The following is an 18383-nucleotide window of genomic DNA, read 5'->3' as shown; positions in this document are numbered from 1 at the left end:
ATTATGGCTGCCTTGTATGATGTTAGGCCTCTTCTGGCCAGACCTTAGTTCAGCATTAAGAGAAAGTTGCTCTTTAGCTTCAAAGCAAGGAGAAATATGTAGGAGTGAGTCCAGAGTGAGAGGGCTTTTGAGATCTCAGAAACCTGTTGACTGTTTACTAGATGTTGGTGAAATTTTATATTCCAGGTTTTTTGTTGGTTTTGGTTTTGGTTGTTTTTTCTTCCCTCACTTAGTCTCCCTGCCTCTAGCTTATCCTCTCAATCATCGTGGAGGGCAGGGAAGGGCACATATATGGAAGATTTTAATCATCCTTTCAGATTCAAAACAAGGATTTTCATTATGTATAGTGGCAAGCTAGGGTAAGAGTGGCCTCAGAGGTGTACTGAGTATAATTTTTTCAGGAGGTCCTCTCTGCTAGTAGGTACTGGGTTCCAAAAAGTAACTTTTTTGTAAAACACAGATTGGATGTTTTCCCATAGTGAATTAAAGCACTACAGGGGGCACAACTGCCCAGGACATGAGGTTTACCCTGGATTAAACCATTTGAGTACTTCACTGAAGCACAGCTCTTTTCCCAATGGTTATTCCCTTGTCACTGAAAACTAGTTTTCCTACATCCTGCACTTGATCTTACCCAAAATAACTTCTGTTTTGTACCAGTTCCCCTCTACTTATACTTCCTCATATTCGTGGAGTACAAAAGAGCATTTTCTGTGGACTCTTACTCTCTCACACACATACAGAGTGGTAAGAGAGTAAACCTCAGTCATTTTTCCCTTTCTCGTCCACAAGTTGCGCTGGAGTGGGATCCATGATTAAAAGAGGTGTAAGTGTTTTATAAATAACCTATAAACTACTTAAATTATAAATACAATCAATTTTTTTCCTTGCAACCATAGCAAACACTAAACTTCTCAATAAGTTTGCTTTAAATTATATAGTCAGCTTATCACAATGCCATTCTAAAATTCCTGATTTATTAATGGATTCCTTCATTTATTCATCATTATTTATTCATTTATTATTTTTTCAAGACAATCTTGCTTTGTCACCCAGGCTGGAGTATGCAATGGTGCAATCATAGCTCACTGCAGCCACAAACTCCTGGGCTCCAGTGATCTTCCCACCTTAGCCTCCCGAAGTGCTGGGATTACAGGCCTGAGCCACCATACCAGACCTGTTTATGCATGTTTAATAAATATTTGTAAAGTACCTACATTATTTGATGCTCTGTGGAAGTTGCTGGGCAGACATGGTGAGCAAAGTGTGCATGGTTCATGCCCTCAGGGAACTTACAACAAGCTGGGGAGATAGAGCATACACAAGTAACCCAAATATATAAGCAAAAATTGTGGTACTCTTTGATCTGCCAAATGAAAACGTCAGTTCTGAATTCATCCATTTATTTTCTGTCCACTAAGCCTTAGTTTCTGATTACTGCAGAATAAAAAAAATTTTTTAAAAATTACACACTGGTGCCACTGTAAATTCATGGTTTTCAACTCCACCCAGACCCTTCCCTGCCTGCTATACATCTACTTTTTTCTAGTTAATTATTTATTTACTATTCTCTATCCTCTACTCAGGCCTTACCTTCTTAGAGAAAATAGAACCCATCATTCTAGAGAGGTGGTTTTCAAAGTGTGAAGTGGGGATTTCTGAAACCCTTTCAGGGGATTTGTATGGTCACAATTATCTTTATTATACTAAAATACTAAGATCTTTATTATGCTAAGATTATACTGATTTTCCTTTTACACTGTTTTCATTGATAGTGGGTTAATCCGGCACTTTGTCTGAAATCAGGGTAATGACATCAACTACTAATCATTGTGTTTTCTACCACTAAGCACTCACATAAGAATATCCATTAGGACATGGTAAAAATTATTTTATTGAATTTTGACCCTTGGTTATATATCTTTGTAACATTTATGTGACAAAATGAAAGTAACATGAAAGGCTATTAAATTATTCTTTCTTTTTCAACTCCGTATCTTTGTGAGGCTAAATTTTCTTCATATGCATCAACAAAAGCAATATACTGCAACAGATTGAGCAGAAGCTGATGTAATAATCCAGCTATCTTCTGTTGAAACAAGGATTTGTAAACATGTAAAACAATGTTTATTTTCTCACTAAGTTGTTTTTGTTTTGAAAAATATAGTTTAAAACAATATTATTTATGTTAACATAGGAGTTTATTGTTATTTCAAAATTAGTAGGTGGGGCACGGTGGCTCACACTTGTAATTCCAGCACTTTGGGAGGCTGAGGCGGGCAGATCACGTGAGGTCAGGAGTTTGAGACAAACCTGGCCAACATGATGAAACCCCATCTCTACCAAAAAATACAAAAATTAGCTGGGCTTGTGGCAAGCACCTGTCGTCTTAGCTATTCTGGAGGCTAAGGTGGGAGAATCGTTTGAACCCTGGAGGTGGAGGTTGCAGTGAGCCGAGATCGCACCACTGCATTTCTGTTTTAATTTCTAATATGGTAAATATCAGTAGATATAAACCACATAAACAAAAGCTCTTTAGTGTTCTCAATAACGTTGTATTTGTTTTGTTTTGTTTTGTTTTGAAGATGGAGTCTCACTGTTGCCCAGGCTGGAGTGCAGTGGCACTGTGTTGGCTCACTGCAACCTCCGCCTCCCAGGTTCAAGCAATTCTCCTGCCTCAGCCCCATGAGTAGCTGAGATTACTGGTGCCCACCACCATGCCTGGCTAATTTTTTAATATTTTTAGTAGAGATGGGGTTTCACCATGTTGGCCAGGCTGGTCTGAAACTCCTGACCTCAGGTGATCTGCCCGCCTCAGGCTCCCAAAGTGCTGGGATTACAGGCGTGAGCCACCGTGCCCAGCCCCTCAATAACATTTTAAGAACGAAAGGGGTTCTGGGGCCAAAAAGTTTGAGAACCACTGGAATAAAGCTCTCTTAAGGCCTTCTTAACCTTAAATTGCATTTACATCCATTCTCTCCTCGCTGCCTATTCCGTGAAAGAAATTTTTCCTCCTCACCTCTGAGGCTCAAGATTCATCTTCTTTGATGTTTTCAAGGATCTCTTCCATCTATCGGCTATTCCCGTCTTTCTTTCCAATTCCATTTTAATATTATTAAAACTGCTAATTATATGCACACATTCATACTCAAAGAAACACCTTTCTCTTATAGCCATTCTCCTTGAAAGATTTATCTATACTTTGTGTATCCAACTTCTTACCTCCCATTCATTGTTTGTTTGTTTGTTTGTTTTGAAATGGAATCTTGCCCTGTTGCTCAGGCTGGAGGTCAATGGCACGATTTCAGCTCACTGTAATCTCATCCTCCCGGGTTCATGCAATTCTCCTGCCTCAGCCTCCTGAATAGGTAGGATTACAGGCACCACCACCACATTTGACTAATTTTTTGTATTTTTAGTAAGGACCGGGTTTCTCCGTGTTGGCCAGGCTGGTCTAGAACCCCTGACCTCAAGTGATCCACCTGCCTTAGCCTCCCAAAGTGCTGGGATTACAGGCACGAGCCACTGTGCTCGGCTTTCCCATTCACTCTTTAACTTACTCCAATATGGCTTCTACCCCAACCATTTTACCGAAAATTGCTTTCACTAATGACCTCTGTGTTGCTAAATCCAATTTTAGGTCCTTACTTTTTGACCTCATGGTGATGCTTATGATGCCTTAAAACAATCCTAAATGTTAGCTTCTGTGATATATACCACCTCTAGTTTTTCTCGTACCAGTGTGATCAATCGTATTTCTGCCATTTTGTTGGTTTCCCTTTTAACATCTGTGGTTGTTTCTTAGAATTCTGCCTTAGACTTTCATCTTTTCTCTGTATATTTTCTCTTCCCTCTACAGACTTATCTACTCCCATGGGTTTGTTTGGTTTTGGTTTTGGTTTTTGTTTATCTTTATGCTTTTGACTTCCAAATGTATATGAATAGCCTAATTTCTCTCTAGAGCTTCTAAACAATATATCAAACCATCTACTGGATAGATAGAATAGCCCAGTGGTTAAGAGTGAGGGCTCACAAGGCAGAGAAATTTTGATTTGAATTTTAGCCCCTTTGTTTTTTTAAGAGATAGATAGGATCTTGCTCTGTTGCCCAGGATGGCATGCAGTGGTGCCATCATACCTCACTGTAACCTGGAACTCCTGGGCTCAAGTGGTCCTCCCATCTCAGAGCTCTTCTACCTTTTGTGTGATTTTTAAATCTAAGATAATTTCTTTATTTATAAAATGGAGATGATCGTACCACAGACTTGTAATAAACATTACTTGTAATAAAGTACGTTAGCACAGTATCCAATATATAGTACTCAGAAATATGTTAGTTACCTCTGCTGTGTTAATAAAATGATTATTATTTTCTTTATGATTCATTTCCAATATTATTATTGGATCCCCACTATACCTAAATGCCCTTGTGTCTAAATTGAGTTTATCCTTATTCCCCTTCCAAAAAATCCCAAACAAACCAGTTTTTCTTACAGTTCTTCCCCTTTCAAATAATTGCAACACCACTAACCAGCTGCTTAAGCAAGAAATCTAGGCATCACCCTCAGCCCCTTTTCTGTCTCACCCTTCACATCTAGTTAGTCATCAAGGCCTGATCATTTCACCCCTTATATGTCTCCTGAATCAGTACATTTCTATGATTCTTGTTTTAGCCACCATCCTTAGTTTTTCCACAATAGCCTATTTACTCCTTACCTGTAGTCTTCTGTGTTCTATAGCTAGTCTGGTGATGTCACTTTTCTGCTATTCACCTCTCAGACAAATTTCACTACCTCTTCAAATGTCTTAACAGGCTCTGCATGGTCTTACTTCTCATTACTTCTCTATCCCTGCCTGTGACACTAGGTCACAGTCTTACTCAGTGATTTCAGTTCCTGAATAAGCTATGTTTTCTCGTGACACTTTACATGTGCAGTTTTATTTACGTGAATACTCTTCCCTCTCTTCAGAGAAAAAAGTGCCTCTAGTTCATCATTTAGTCTCTTGCTTAAAGAGTTTCTCTAAGGTTTTGTAGAAACCACCTCTGCACCTCTATCTGTTTAGTATCTTTTCTAGATGTTTAATGTATGTCCCCACATAGTACTTAACTATGCTATGTATAATTGTCTGTTGTTTGTATTTGTCATCATGAAGGAAACAAAATAGGAAGGAAAAATATCAAAATGGCAATACCTCTGAGTGGTGGGATTATAAGTAATGATTTCTTTTCCTTTTTTGAATATTTATTTAATCTTTTCAAAATTATTTGTTATTTTTAAAAGAAAAATTTTATTTTAAAAACCTTTTGGTATTTTAATTTTTAAATATAGTTAGTATCAAATTGGTTTAAGACAAAATATTCTTCATCCATGCAGTTTTTTGTTATTCAGAACATGTTGCTTACTTTAAAACTTGATTGAAACTTTTAATTTCTAACGAAATACAAATTTCCAGTAAAATTGAGATGGAAATTTTGTGTGCTAATATGTGCTTTGTTCTCTATATTTCTATAATCATTGTTTCATTTAACATTTTAGGGAACATAATTTTATGATAAAACTTCTTTTTTCTTATTTAGGATATGTGAACTTTTGCAAAGCGGAGCTATAATGAATAAATTTTACCAGCCTCATGAAGCGCATATTCCCTACCTCCTACAGCTCTTCATTGACTACAATCTTTATGGCATGAATTTAATAAATCTGGCTGCTGTCAAGTTCCGAAAAGCAAGAAGGAAAAGTAAGGTTAATTTTCAATCAAATTAAAGTTTTGAAACAAGTGTTGTATAGTCAGTGATTTATAAAATAATATATATTTAGAAAATAAATGTTGAGTGACTAAAGAATGAAAAGAAATATATGCAAAGTGGGATTAGAGATTGTCAGAAAAAGCATCTCAGAAAAAAATTTTTTTTGGTAACAGCTTTATTGAGTTATAATTGATATCCATTTAAAGAGGACAGTTTGATGGTTTTTAGTATACAGGCTACCTAAAAGGTATTGTGGGTTTAGTTCTAGACCACTGCAAAAGTGAACCCTTTACACTGCTTAGCAATTGATATGTATTGTGATTCTTTTTTTTTTTTTAACCTCAGACCTTAATGTTACTTTTTATATTTTAGGAATAGTATATGATACACAATTCTAGAAATCCCTGGAGTTCTTAGAGCCTTGTTACTTTAGTCCAGCACTTCCCTGATGGTGTGAATAGCTGTAGGTTAGTGGAGGTGTTGGTCTCTCAGCATTCCAGACGGATTCCTAAGTCCCTTGAGCCATCACCACCATTGAACATCCTTGTCCATTTTATCTCGGTGGGCTGTGCAAGCATTATTATTTTTCTTTGTGTGACATGACCTGAAAAATATTGCAAGCAGAGCTTTCTCTGGGTTGAATTTGGTATTGCTTTAAAGTTCTTTATTTATAGAGCCTTTGATATTATGAACAAAACAGAATAACATGGCTATTTGAATAAGTGATTTCCTCTCAAAACAAATTTATTTCTCCTTTTACATTTGTAACTTTCTGAGGTGAAAAGTAGGAGATCCCAGATTTTTTACTGTTGGAATGGAAAGTTACAGACGAGAGAAGGCTAGAGCATCTTGAATGGTGAATCCTTTCTGGAAGGTTTTCATTATATTTTGCCCAGATCCATCAGTGGAATCACTGTCAGTGACAGCTATAGCCTTATGAAATGCACTTCTTAAATAATAAGACTTGAAAGTCGAAATTACTCTTTGGCCCATGGGCTGCAGAATGGATGTTGTGTTAGCAGGCAGAGAACCAACATTAGTCTTCTTGTACATCTCCATCAGACCTATTGGGTGACCAGGTGCATTGTTAGTGAGCAGAAATAGTTTGAAAGGAATCTTTTTTTCTGAGCAGTAGATCTCAACAATGGGCTTAAAATATTCAGTAAACCATGCTGCAACCGTTATACTGTCATCCATGCTTTTTTGATCCACTTGTAGAACACAGGCAGAGTAGATTTAGCATAATTCTTAAGGGCCCTAGGATTTTCAGAATGGCAAATAAGCATTGGCTTCAACTTCCAGTTACAGCAGCATTAACTAACCCTACCAAGAGAGTCCTTCGAAGCTTTGAAATCAGGCATTGACTGCTCTCTAGCAATGGAAGTTCTAAACAGCATCTTCTTCCCAGATAAGGTTGTTTTCATCTACATTGATAATCTGTTATTTAGTGTATCCACCTTCATCAGTTATCTTAGCTAGGTCTTCCGGAGAACTTGCTGCAGCTTCTATATCAGCCCCTGCTGTTTCACCTATCTGCAGTAAGGCTATTTCACTTTCTTATCGTTTGTGTGTTCCATTGGAGTAGCACTGTTAATTTCCTTCAAGAACTTTTCCTTTGCATTCACTACTTGGCTAACTGGTACAAGAGACCTAGCTTTTGGCTTATTTTGGCTTCTGACATGCCTTCCTTGGTAAGCTTAATCATTTTTAGTCTTTGATTTAAAGTGAGAGACATGTGACTCTTCATTTGAACATTTAGAGGCCATTGTAGGGTTACTAATTTGCCTAATTTCAATATTGTAGTGTCTCAGGGAATAGGAAGGTGCTAGGAAAGAAAGAAACGGGAATGGCCAGTCAGTGGAGCAGTTGGAACACACTCAAGTTCGCTGTCTTTTATGGGCACGGTTTATTGAGGTACCTGAAAACAATTAACAATAGTAACATCAGAGATCACTGTTCACAGGTTTGAAATATTGCAAGAGGAACCAAAATGTGACAGAGAAGCACAAAATGAACACATGCTCTTGTAAAAATGGCACCAATAGATTTGCTCAATGCAGAGTTGCCACAAATGTTCAATATGTAAAAATTGCAATATCTGCAAAATGCAATAAAGCAAAGCACAATTTAATGGGGTATTCCTGTATTTGGGGTTATGTAACCATCACCACAAATTTAGAACATTTTCATCACCTCTGAAAGAAATCCTATGACCTGTAGCAGTCACCCCCAAGCTTCCCATGTTTCCCACTCCTGAGCAACCTTACTAATCTACTTTTGGTTTCTGTATATTTGCCCATACTGCACGTTTAATGTAAGTGGAATCATGTAATATGTGGGTTTTTTTCCTACTTAGCATAATGTTTTCACGGTTCATCAGTGTTGTAGCTTATATCAGTACTTCATTTCTTTTTATGGCCAAATAATACTCTGTTATGTGAATACACTACATTTTATTTATTCCTATCCCAGTTAATGGATATTTTGGCTATTATGAACAATGCTGATGTGAACATCCATTTATGAATTTTTGTGTAGCTATATATTTTCGTTTCTCTTGGACACCTACCTGGGAGTAGAATTTCTGTGTCAAGTGTTGTAGCATCTTTTGCCTTTTCTTCTCATTGAATTCCTTCCTTTCTACTTCTCTTAAAATGAAACTGACACTTCCAATCCTAATATCTTTACTAACTGCCATAATTTTTTTTCTTTTCCATCACTGTCAACCTTCTTGAAGCAGAGGTTAGCATTTTTTGTCTCTTAGTTCACTTTTGGCTTAACTCCTCCCATTTCTTCTACCATACCCAAGCTATGCTCTCAAAAGTCACCAGGGAGGGTTTCTTTTTGTTGACGTGAATAGTGGGATCAACCCTTCTGCTGAAAACAATTTAAAGGCCAGGCAACATTGAAATAAAAAAATTTAAATGCATTGAAGAGTTTATGAACAATAAAGAAGTGCAGGCCAAAAGGGAATAGAGCGCTAAAAGCAACTTTTGACCTCAAGGCATTTACTAATCTTGGAAACTTAAGAATCTTCTTTGGGAAGGCCATGCTGGGTGAGAGAGATGGAAAGCAGAACTGGGTCCTGCCCAGCAGGTGGGAGCCCTCCACAGGTTAAGGTAGGGCCCCAAATGCATATTCTCTTAAGGTGAGCACAGACTGGGAAATGGAACATACTTCAGACAGTTTTTTTTTTTCAGTATAGTTTGAATCTCCTGGGACTAAAAGAGATTCCCAAATCCAGAGCTTGATCTAAGATGGTGCTGGTCTAGTAATAGACTCAGATCTGACAGAAGCAGCAAGTGCAAATCCTCCCTAGAGGATATTATTTTTATTTTTTATTATTTTTTTCTTTATGAGACAGGGTTTTGCTGTCACCAGGCTGGAGTGCAGTAGTGTGAACATGGCTCACTGCACCCTCCACCTCCTGGGATCATGCAGTCCTCCCACCTCAGCCTCCCATGTAGCTGGGACCACAGGACCGTGCCACCACCCCTGACCAATTTTTTTATATTTTTTGTGGAAACAGAGTCTCACTTTGTTGTCTAGGCTGGTCTTAAACTCCTGGGCTAAAGCATTCTTCCCGCCTCAGCCTCCCAAAATGCTGGGATTACAGGCATGAGCCACTGTACCTGGTCTATCTTTATTGGTCTCAAGTTATTCCTAAAAATATAATTTAAAGTATAATATGGTTTGGCACACAATTTAGAATATACCAGTCACACAAGAAAACTAGCCTCCATGAGTAAAACCCAGTAAACACACACACACCTCAGACCTGCAAAGAATTCAGATATTTTGAATTATTAGATGAAGACTTAAAAAACTATAATCCAGAGTCTTTATTATTTATTTAGAGACAGAGTCTCACTCTGTTGGCCAGGCTAGAGTGCAGTGGCATGATCTTGGCTCACTGCAACCTCTACCCTCTGGGCTCAAGCCATCCTCCCACCTCAGTCTCTCAAGTAGCTGGGACTACAGGTGCATGCCACCACACCCAGCTAATTTGGATATTTTTTTTGTAGAGATAAGGTTTCGCCATGTTGCTCAGGCTGGTCTTAGAACTCCTAGGCTTAAGCGCTCCACCACCTCAGCCTCCCAAAGTGCTGGGATTACAGGCATGAGCCACCACGCCTGGCCTCCAGAATCTTTATCAAATAATGATGATATATGCAGTGCTCTAATGTCATGTTATATTCAGTAATAGTTTTGTCTCTCCAGCATGCTAGTAATTTTCTTATATGGAACAACTTATGCATTAAAACTTTTTTTCAGAAGAGAGTGTTTTGTGGTGACAACGTATTAAAATTACATTTTTATTTTAAATACACAAATATTGAAGCATTGAAACTAGCATGTGCCTCCCTTTTAGAGCAGAATAATTCATTTGTTCATAACTAATTCTTCTGGATAATAACCTCAGGTTTAGATGACAACTTATAGTTTACTAAATGCCAGTTTTTCTTATCTTCTCTGTATCTTAGAATAGTATAAAATTCCCACGGTAAACCAAAGTATGTGAGCAAGTAACTTGCCCTTGGTCCTTAGAATTCCCAAGAGGGAATCATATAATGAAGGATGAAGTAGGCTTGGCTTTTTCTCCATAAAGACTGAAAGGAAAGGAAGGAAGAGGGAAGACAGAAGAAAAGCAGGACAGAGTCAGCTGTCCACTAATTTCTCCCATCTTTGTGAAGGTGGTATTATTTCATGTCCAGGAGATAATCCTTTTTTAAAGTATGGAGACTTCCAAAAGTTAAGGTTTAAGGAGTTCATTACCCACTTTCGAGACTTACTATAAAGCAAGTTATCAAGACAGCATGGTATTGGCAAAAAGATAAACACATATACCAATGGAACAGAATAGAGTCCAGAAATAGACCTATATTTGAAATAATCCATAATTGGCCCATATAGTCAACTTAACTTTGATAAAGATATAATGGTAGTTCAATGGAGAAAGCATAGCGTTTTCAGCAAACAGTGCTGGGATAATTGGACGTCCATATGCCAGAAAATAAAAATAAAAGAACATATTTTTGTATGTTCTTCACAACCTTATACATCACATACTTCACACCTTAAATAATAATTAGAATACTTCACAAACTTAAATGTAAAATATGAACCTATCAAACTTCTAGCAGAAAATAAAGGGAAAATGTGCCCAATCTTGGGTTTGGCAATGAAGTTTTAGATATGACACCAAAAGCACGATCCATGAAAAGAGAAATTAATGTTAGATTTTGTCAAAATTAAAAACTTTTACTTTGTGAAAAACAGTGTTAAAAAATGAAAAGACAAGTCATGGACTGGGAGAAAATGTTTGCAGATTGCATATCTGATAGAGAGGACTTGTGTATGAAATATATAAGAATTCTTAAAAATCAACAATAAGAAAGCGAACAGTCCAATTAAAAATGGTCAAAAGACCTAAACAGACACTTCACCAAAGAAGACATAAGGATGGCAAACACGTGAAAAGATGATATTCAACATTATATGTCGTTAGGGAAATACAGATTAAAACTACAAAGGGCTACCACTATATACCTATTAGAATGACTACAATTCGCAAGACTGACAATAACAAATGTTGACCAAGAGGTGGAACAGCAGCGCTGACGTTCTTTGCTGGTGGGAATGCAAAATAGTATAGTCACTTTGGAAGACAGATAGTTTCTCAGAACACTAAACATAGACTTAGAGTGCGACCCAGTGATGGCACTCCTAGGTATGTTTACCTAAGTGATTTAGGTCCACCCAAACCTGTATGCAAATGTTTATAGCAACTTTATTCATAACTGCCAAAAATGTAAAGCAACCGAGATGTCCACTCAACAGGGAAATGGATAAACTTTGATAACATTTAGTGATAAAAAGGAACAAACAATTGATTCACATAACATGGATGAATCTTTAAAGCATTTTACTAAGTTAAAGAAGCCAGACCAAAAAGGATACAAACTGTGTGACTTCATTCACATGACATTCTGGAAAAGGCAAAACTGTAGAAGCAGAAAATGGACTATTAGTTGTTAGGATTTAGGAGAGAGGGAAGTATTGGCTGCAAAGGGGATGTACAGGGGACTTTTTAAGAGTGAAGGAATTATTCTGTATAGTTCTGGGTTGGTGGATACGTGACTATTCATTCATCAAACTCTATAACCATGTGATGTACCTTAACCAAGTGATGAAGTTTAATGTCACCAGTTATTATGTCATGTGGGTGTCATGTGCCCCCTCATGTGATGTGATAACAAAGGTACTTCGCCTGTGTGATATTCTTGCCAAAAACTCATAACCCCAGTCTACTCATGAGAAAAACATCAGACAAACCCAAATTGGGAGTTGTCCTACAGATTATCTCATCAGTACTCGACTGCAAAGGTCATGAAAAGCAAGGAAAGACACATAAATAGACCAGAGGAGACTGAGAAGACATGGCAGCTGAATGCAGTGTGGTGTCCTAGATTGGATCCTGGAACAGAAAGAGGACATTAGTGGAAAAACTGGTGAAATTCAAATAAAAGGTTTTGTTTAGTTAATAGTAATCTTCCAGTGTCAGTTTCTTTGTTTTGACAAATATACCATGATAATATGTTAACAATGAGGGAAACCAGGTGTCTGGTATATGGAAACTCTCTGTAGTACCCTTGGAACTTTTTTGTAAATCTAAAGTTATTCAAAAATTAAAAGGTTACTGGGGAAAATAATAAGTTAGTTATCATTGTCAAGTATAACCGAGAATTTAAGACAGATTGAGGAATGGAAGAGTTTCTAGAGTATATACATTAGGTATTATAGAAAGAGGAGATAATTTTCATAATTAGTTTTTTCCAGTAGGTGAAAAAGCACAAGAATAGTTTGAATTAGCAAATATACAGAAACCATTTATTTTATTTATAAAAGTTAGATTATTGGAATGGTACTCAGAAGGGTTTTTTTCAGAATATAGGAAGTGTTTACAGATTTGAAGGCATCATTATGTGAAATTTATTAGGTTGGTGCAAAAGTAATTGCAGCTTTTGCTATTACTTTCAATGGCAAAAATCACAATTAGTTTTGTACCAACCTAATAGTAGAAGGAAAGTTAAAAACAGGGAAATTGCAGTATGATAAAAAAATTTAAATCATCTTTCATCATATAGTTAGCCCTCAGGTTTTTGTTTTTGTTTAGTATGAGATAAAAGATTATACTGAAATCATGTACAAAATCAATGAATAATTTATTTTATTTTGTCATGTTATCTCAGGCACATTACAGTTTAACTTGACAATAAACTTCTTGTAAGTAAATATATATATTACATGTATGCATAACTTCATTTTACCTGATAATATAATACATATTAATGGAGTTTTACTTTTGAAAGTAAAATACATTCAAAAATGAAAATGATTTAGAAATTTGAATATTATATGTACATATACAGTTTTGCCTCAGCACTCAGTTGTATAATCAGTGGTCAAATGAAATGGAAATGATGCTAATTACTGTACTTGTTAAAGTGAAGTGTATAAAGTATGTAAATCGGACAATTTTTTTTCTTTTTTCTTTTTTTCCCCCTACATGGGTAAAAGAGGAATAAATGGAGCAAATGTTTTGAGCACCACAGAGGCATTTTCTATTTTTTTAACATCCACAGTTGAAAAATATATGTATATATAATATAGAAATTATATATATTTAAATTTGGGAGTTTCCATGTTCTTTAGGGAAATATGCTGAAACAGTATGGTATAGTAACTGGATCAGTAAACTTGTGTAGATTCTTTATTTGTGTCAGTTTATTAGAAAATAATATTTGTTGTAATTTACAACTTGAAAAGTAATTTATTATAAATGCCCTATCCATACTGTAGCAAAGCCTTTTAAATTTTCTGAATGTATATAAGACCAGTTGCATGTTTTGGCATGTGTTTTGTCAAAATAGCAAAGATAGTAATGCCTTATATCATTCTAACTATACCATCTTGTGATGAAACTAGTCAAATAAGAAAATCAAAGTACTAAATTTAGCTGGAGAGGATTGTAAATTTAGTATCTTAATGTTGAGATTCTTTTTGATGCCACTCATTCAACTTTTTCTTTTTTTTTGAGTCAGAGTCTCACTCTGTCGGCCAGGCTGGAGTGCAGTGGCACGATCTCGGCTCACTGCAACCTCCGCCTCCTGGGCTCAAGCAATTCTCCTGCCTCAGCCTCCCGAGTAGCTGAGATTATAAGCATGTACCACCATGCCTGGCTAATTTTTGTATTTTATAGTAAAGACGGGGTTTCACCATGTTGGCCAGGCTGGTCTCAAACTGCTTACCTCAGGTAATCTGCCCACCTTAGCCTCCCAAAGTGCTGGGATTACAGGCATGAGCCACCGCACCCAGCCAGCTTTCTCTCAGAAAACTTAAATTCCCATAAGAAATCACAACAAAGGTACTAAAATTTAGAAACTACTTCCAAAAAATGACCTCAGGACTGTTTTCTGAAACTGGGACATCTAAGCAGAAATGTGTAGTCTCTTCAATTGCAACTCAAATTCTATTTGCATTTGACCCAGGTTTCCAATCATCGTTACTGCCATTACTTCTGGAATGCATTGTATATTTTCTTTCTGTTCAGGGATTAGTATTAAAAGTATCTTTTGAATTTTATGTGGAATTTCCATTTGAATTTTAGTTGAGGCTCATGTAGATTACCCTAGGAGTATAGATTAAAATATTTAAGAATTTGTAATTCTTTATTTTGCAAATAAGATGTTAAGCATATCTACCACAATAGCACATTTTATGTATCATACCTTTATTCTACTATAAAAGTATTGTAGCCATTTTTTCCTTGGATTTATACATTGCAATTTTTTTCTCCTCTTAGTTTTGAACCATTAGTCTCAATGGTTTCTTCCTGTGTGTGTATTTCTTGCTGTATATGAATTTTTAGGACACAATTTTAGTAACTAGTCACATAAGTTATATATTATTTTACTTAAAGGGAACATTCCTATAGTGTGCTACTAGAGAAGTTACTCTGAACATGTAGAGTGCTGAAAAGATGTAACAGTTCTCAATATGTATGCACCCAACACCAGAGCACCCACATATATAAAGCAAATATTATTAGATTAAAAGCAAATGTTATTAGATTTGATTGTTAGCATCTGTCCAATGCTGAGAGTGGGGTGTTGAAGTCCCCAGCTAGCCAATACAATACAGTGATAGTTGGGGACTTCAACACCCCACTCTTAGCATTAGGCAGATAATCTAGACAGAAAATCAAAAAAGAAACATTGGATTTAAACTTTACTTTAGAGCCGGGCACCGTAAGCCTGACACTTCGAGAAGCTGAGGCAGGAGGATTGCTTGAGCCCAGGAATTTAAGACTGGATCAGGTAACATAGTGAGATCTCATCTTTACAAAAAATATAAAAATCAGCCAGGTGTGGTGGCATACACCTGTGGTCTCAGCTACTCAGGAGGCTGAGGTAGGAGGATTGCTTATGCCTCAGAAATTGAGGCTGCAGTGAACTGTGGTCACACCACTGCACTGCAGCCTGGTGACAGAACAAGACACTGTCTCAATAAATAAATAAATTGCACTTTAGACCAAATGGACCTAACAGACATTTACAGAACATTTTATCCAGTAGTTGCAGAATACACATTCTTCTCATCAGCGTGTGGAACATTCTCCAGGAAAGATCATATGTTAGGCCACAAAACAAGTCTCAACAAATTTTAGAAAATTGAAATAATATTAAGTGTCTTTTCTGACCACTATGGAATAAAACTAGAAATCAATAAAAAGAGAAACTTTGGAAACTGTACAAATACATGGAAATTAAACAAAATGCTCCTGAACCTTTATTGGATCAATGAAGAAATTAAGAAGGAAATTTAAAAATTTCTTGAAACCAGTGAAAATGGAAACACAGCATACCGAAACCTATGAGATACAGCAAAAACAGTACTAAGAGGTAAGTTTATAGCAATAGGTGCCTATGTCAAAAAAACAGATTTCAAATAAACAATGTAATGATGTACTTTAAGAAACTAGAAAAGCAAGAACAAAGCCAAAATAGAAGAAGAAAAGAAATAATAAAGATCAGAGTAGAACTAAACAAAATAGAGACTAAAAAAAAATACAAAAGATCAGAGAAATGAAAAACTGGTGCTTTGAAAAGATAAATCAATAAATCGCTAGCTAGACTAACCAAGAAAAAAGAAGACGTACATAAAATTAGACATGAAAAAGGAGACATTACAATTTATATAACAAATACAGAGGATCATCAGAGACTATCATGAACAACTATAAGTTGGGAAACCTAGAGGGAATGTATACATTTTTGGACACATTACAGCATACCAAGATTGAACCAGAAAGAAATAGGAAACCCAGCCAGGCATAGTGGCTCACACCTGCAATCCTAGCATTTTGGAAGGTCAAGGTGGGAGGAAGGCTTGAGCTCAGGAGGTCAAGACCAGCCTGGGCAACAGTGAGACCTTGTCTCTATTTTAAATTTTTAAAAAAGAAAACCTGAGCAGACCAATCACAAGTAACAAGATTGAATCTGTAATTTAAAGGTCTCCCAATAAAGAAAATCCCAGGTCTGGATGGCTTTACTGCTGAATCCTGCCATACTTAGAAAGAAAAACTAACACCAATTCTTCTCAAACTAGTCCAAAAATTTGAAGAGGGGGAAATTCTTCCTAACTCATTCTATGAAGCCAACATTATCCTGATACCAAAATCAGACAGGACACAACAAAAAAAGAAAACTACAGGTCAGCATCACTGATGAACATAGACAGAAAAATCCTCAACAAAATACTAACAAATGGAATCCAACAAAACATTAAAAAAAGAAAAAAAATACACCATGATCAAGTGAAATTTATCCTAGGGCCAGGCACAGTGGCTCATGCCTGTAATCCCAGCACTTTGGAAGGCTGAGGTGGGTAGATCGCTTGAGCCCAGGAGTTTGAGACCATCCTGGGCAACATGGTGAAACGCTGTCTCTACAAAAAATAAAAAAAATAGCTGGGTATGGTGGCATGCACCTGTAGTCCCGCCTACTTGGGAGACTTAAGTAGGAGGATGGCTTGAGCCCAGGAGGCGGAGGTTACAGTAAGCCGACATCATGCCACTGTACTCAAGCCTAGGTGACAGAGTGAAACCCTGTCTCAAAAAATTATTTCAGGGGTGCAAGGATTGTTCATTATATGCAAATCAATAAATGTGATACATCACATCAACAGAATGAAAGACAAAAACCATATGATCATCTCAGCTAACACAGAAAAGTTATTTGATAAAATTCAATGTCCCTTCATGATAAAAACTATTGACAAGTTAATCATAGAAGGACCATACCTCAAATAATTAACACCATGTCTGAAAAACCCACATTTAACATCTTACTGAATGGGGAAAAGCTGAAAACCTGCCCTCTAAGAACTAGAAGAAGACAGGATGCCCATTTTTACCGCTCCTGTTCAACATAGTACTGGAAATTCTAGCCATAGCAATCAGGTAATGTAAAGAAATAAAAGGCACCAAATTGGGAAAAAAGAGGTGACATTGTCCCTTTTTCACAGATGACATATGGAAAAACCTGAAGACTCCAACAAAAAACTCTTAGAACTGATAAACAAATTTAGTAAAGTTGCAGATTTTTTAAAAAACCCACAAAAAACCAATAGCATTTCTGTGCACCAATAACAACTAGCTGAAAAAGAAAACAAGAACACAATCCCATTTATTATGGCTACCAAAAAGAATACTAATAAATTTAACCAAGGAAGTAAAGGTTGTATAGGAGGAAAACTAGAAATTACTGATAAAATTAACTGAAATAGACAGTGGAAATAGACAAATGGAGACATCCCATGTTCATGGATCAGGAACATTAATATTGTTAAAATGGCCATATTTTCCAATAAAATCTAGAGATTCATTGCAGTTCATATCAAAATACCAATGACATTCTTCATGGAAATGGAAAAAAATTTCTAAACTTCATGTGGAACCACAAAAGAGCCTAAATAGCCAAAGCAATGCTGATCAAAAAGAACAATTGGAGACATCATACTATCTGAGGTCAAAATAATACTACAAAGCTTTAGTAACCAAATCAGCATGATGTTGGTATAAAAATAGACACATAGGCTGAGCAAAATACTACTACAAAGCTTTAGTAACCAAATCAGCATGGTGTTGGTATAAAAACAGACACATAGGCTGAGCATGGTGGCTTACTCTTCTAATCTCAACAGTTTGGGAGGCTGAGGTGGGAGGATAACTTGAGTCCAGAAATTTGAGTCCAGCCTGGGCAAGATAGTCAAACCCAATCTCTACAAATTAGCCAGTCACAATGGCGCATGCCTGTTGCCCTAGTAGCTTGGGAGGCTGAGATGGGAGGATCATTGGAGCCTGGAAGCTCAAGGCTGCAGTGAGCCATAATCATACACTGCACTCCAGCCTGGATGACAGTGAGACCCTGTCTCAAAAAAAAAAAAAAGAAATTGTAGGACAGATACTCTGGGACATTGGTCTGGGAAAAAATTTTATGGCTAAGACCTCAAAAGCACAGGCAACCAAAGCAAATAGACAAAAAGGACTGTGTAAACTAAAAAGCTTCTGC

The 18383-nt window shown here is 36.6% G+C and overlaps 1 protein-coding gene across 6 annotated transcripts in view; it reads left to right on the top strand.

Moving 5' to 3' along the window:
• The window catches only part of REV3L (REV3 like, DNA directed polymerase zeta catalytic subunit), a 186639-nt gene that overhangs the window by 73137 nt on the left and 95119 nt on the right, over nt 1-18383 (top strand). For all 6 annotated transcript variants that reach the window (XM_032156767.2, XM_032156758.2, XM_032156806.2 and 3 more), the window contains one exon: nt 5578-5738. In XM_032156767.2, the coding sequence (XP_032012658.1) occupies nt 5578-5738 (161 nt within the window). The remainder of the gene's footprint in view (nt 1-5577; nt 5739-18383) is intronic.

Source organism: Hylobates moloch, unplaced genomic scaffold, assembly GCF_009828535.3.
Source record: "Hylobates moloch isolate HMO894 unplaced genomic scaffold, HMol_V3 SCAFFOLD_2, whole genome shotgun sequence".
In the NCBI taxonomy this organism is placed as follows: Eukaryota; Metazoa; Chordata; class Mammalia; order Primates; family Hylobatidae; genus Hylobates; species Hylobates moloch.
The sequence above is the reverse complement of the archived record's forward strand: the minus strand, read 5'-3'. Positions and strand labels throughout refer to the sequence as shown.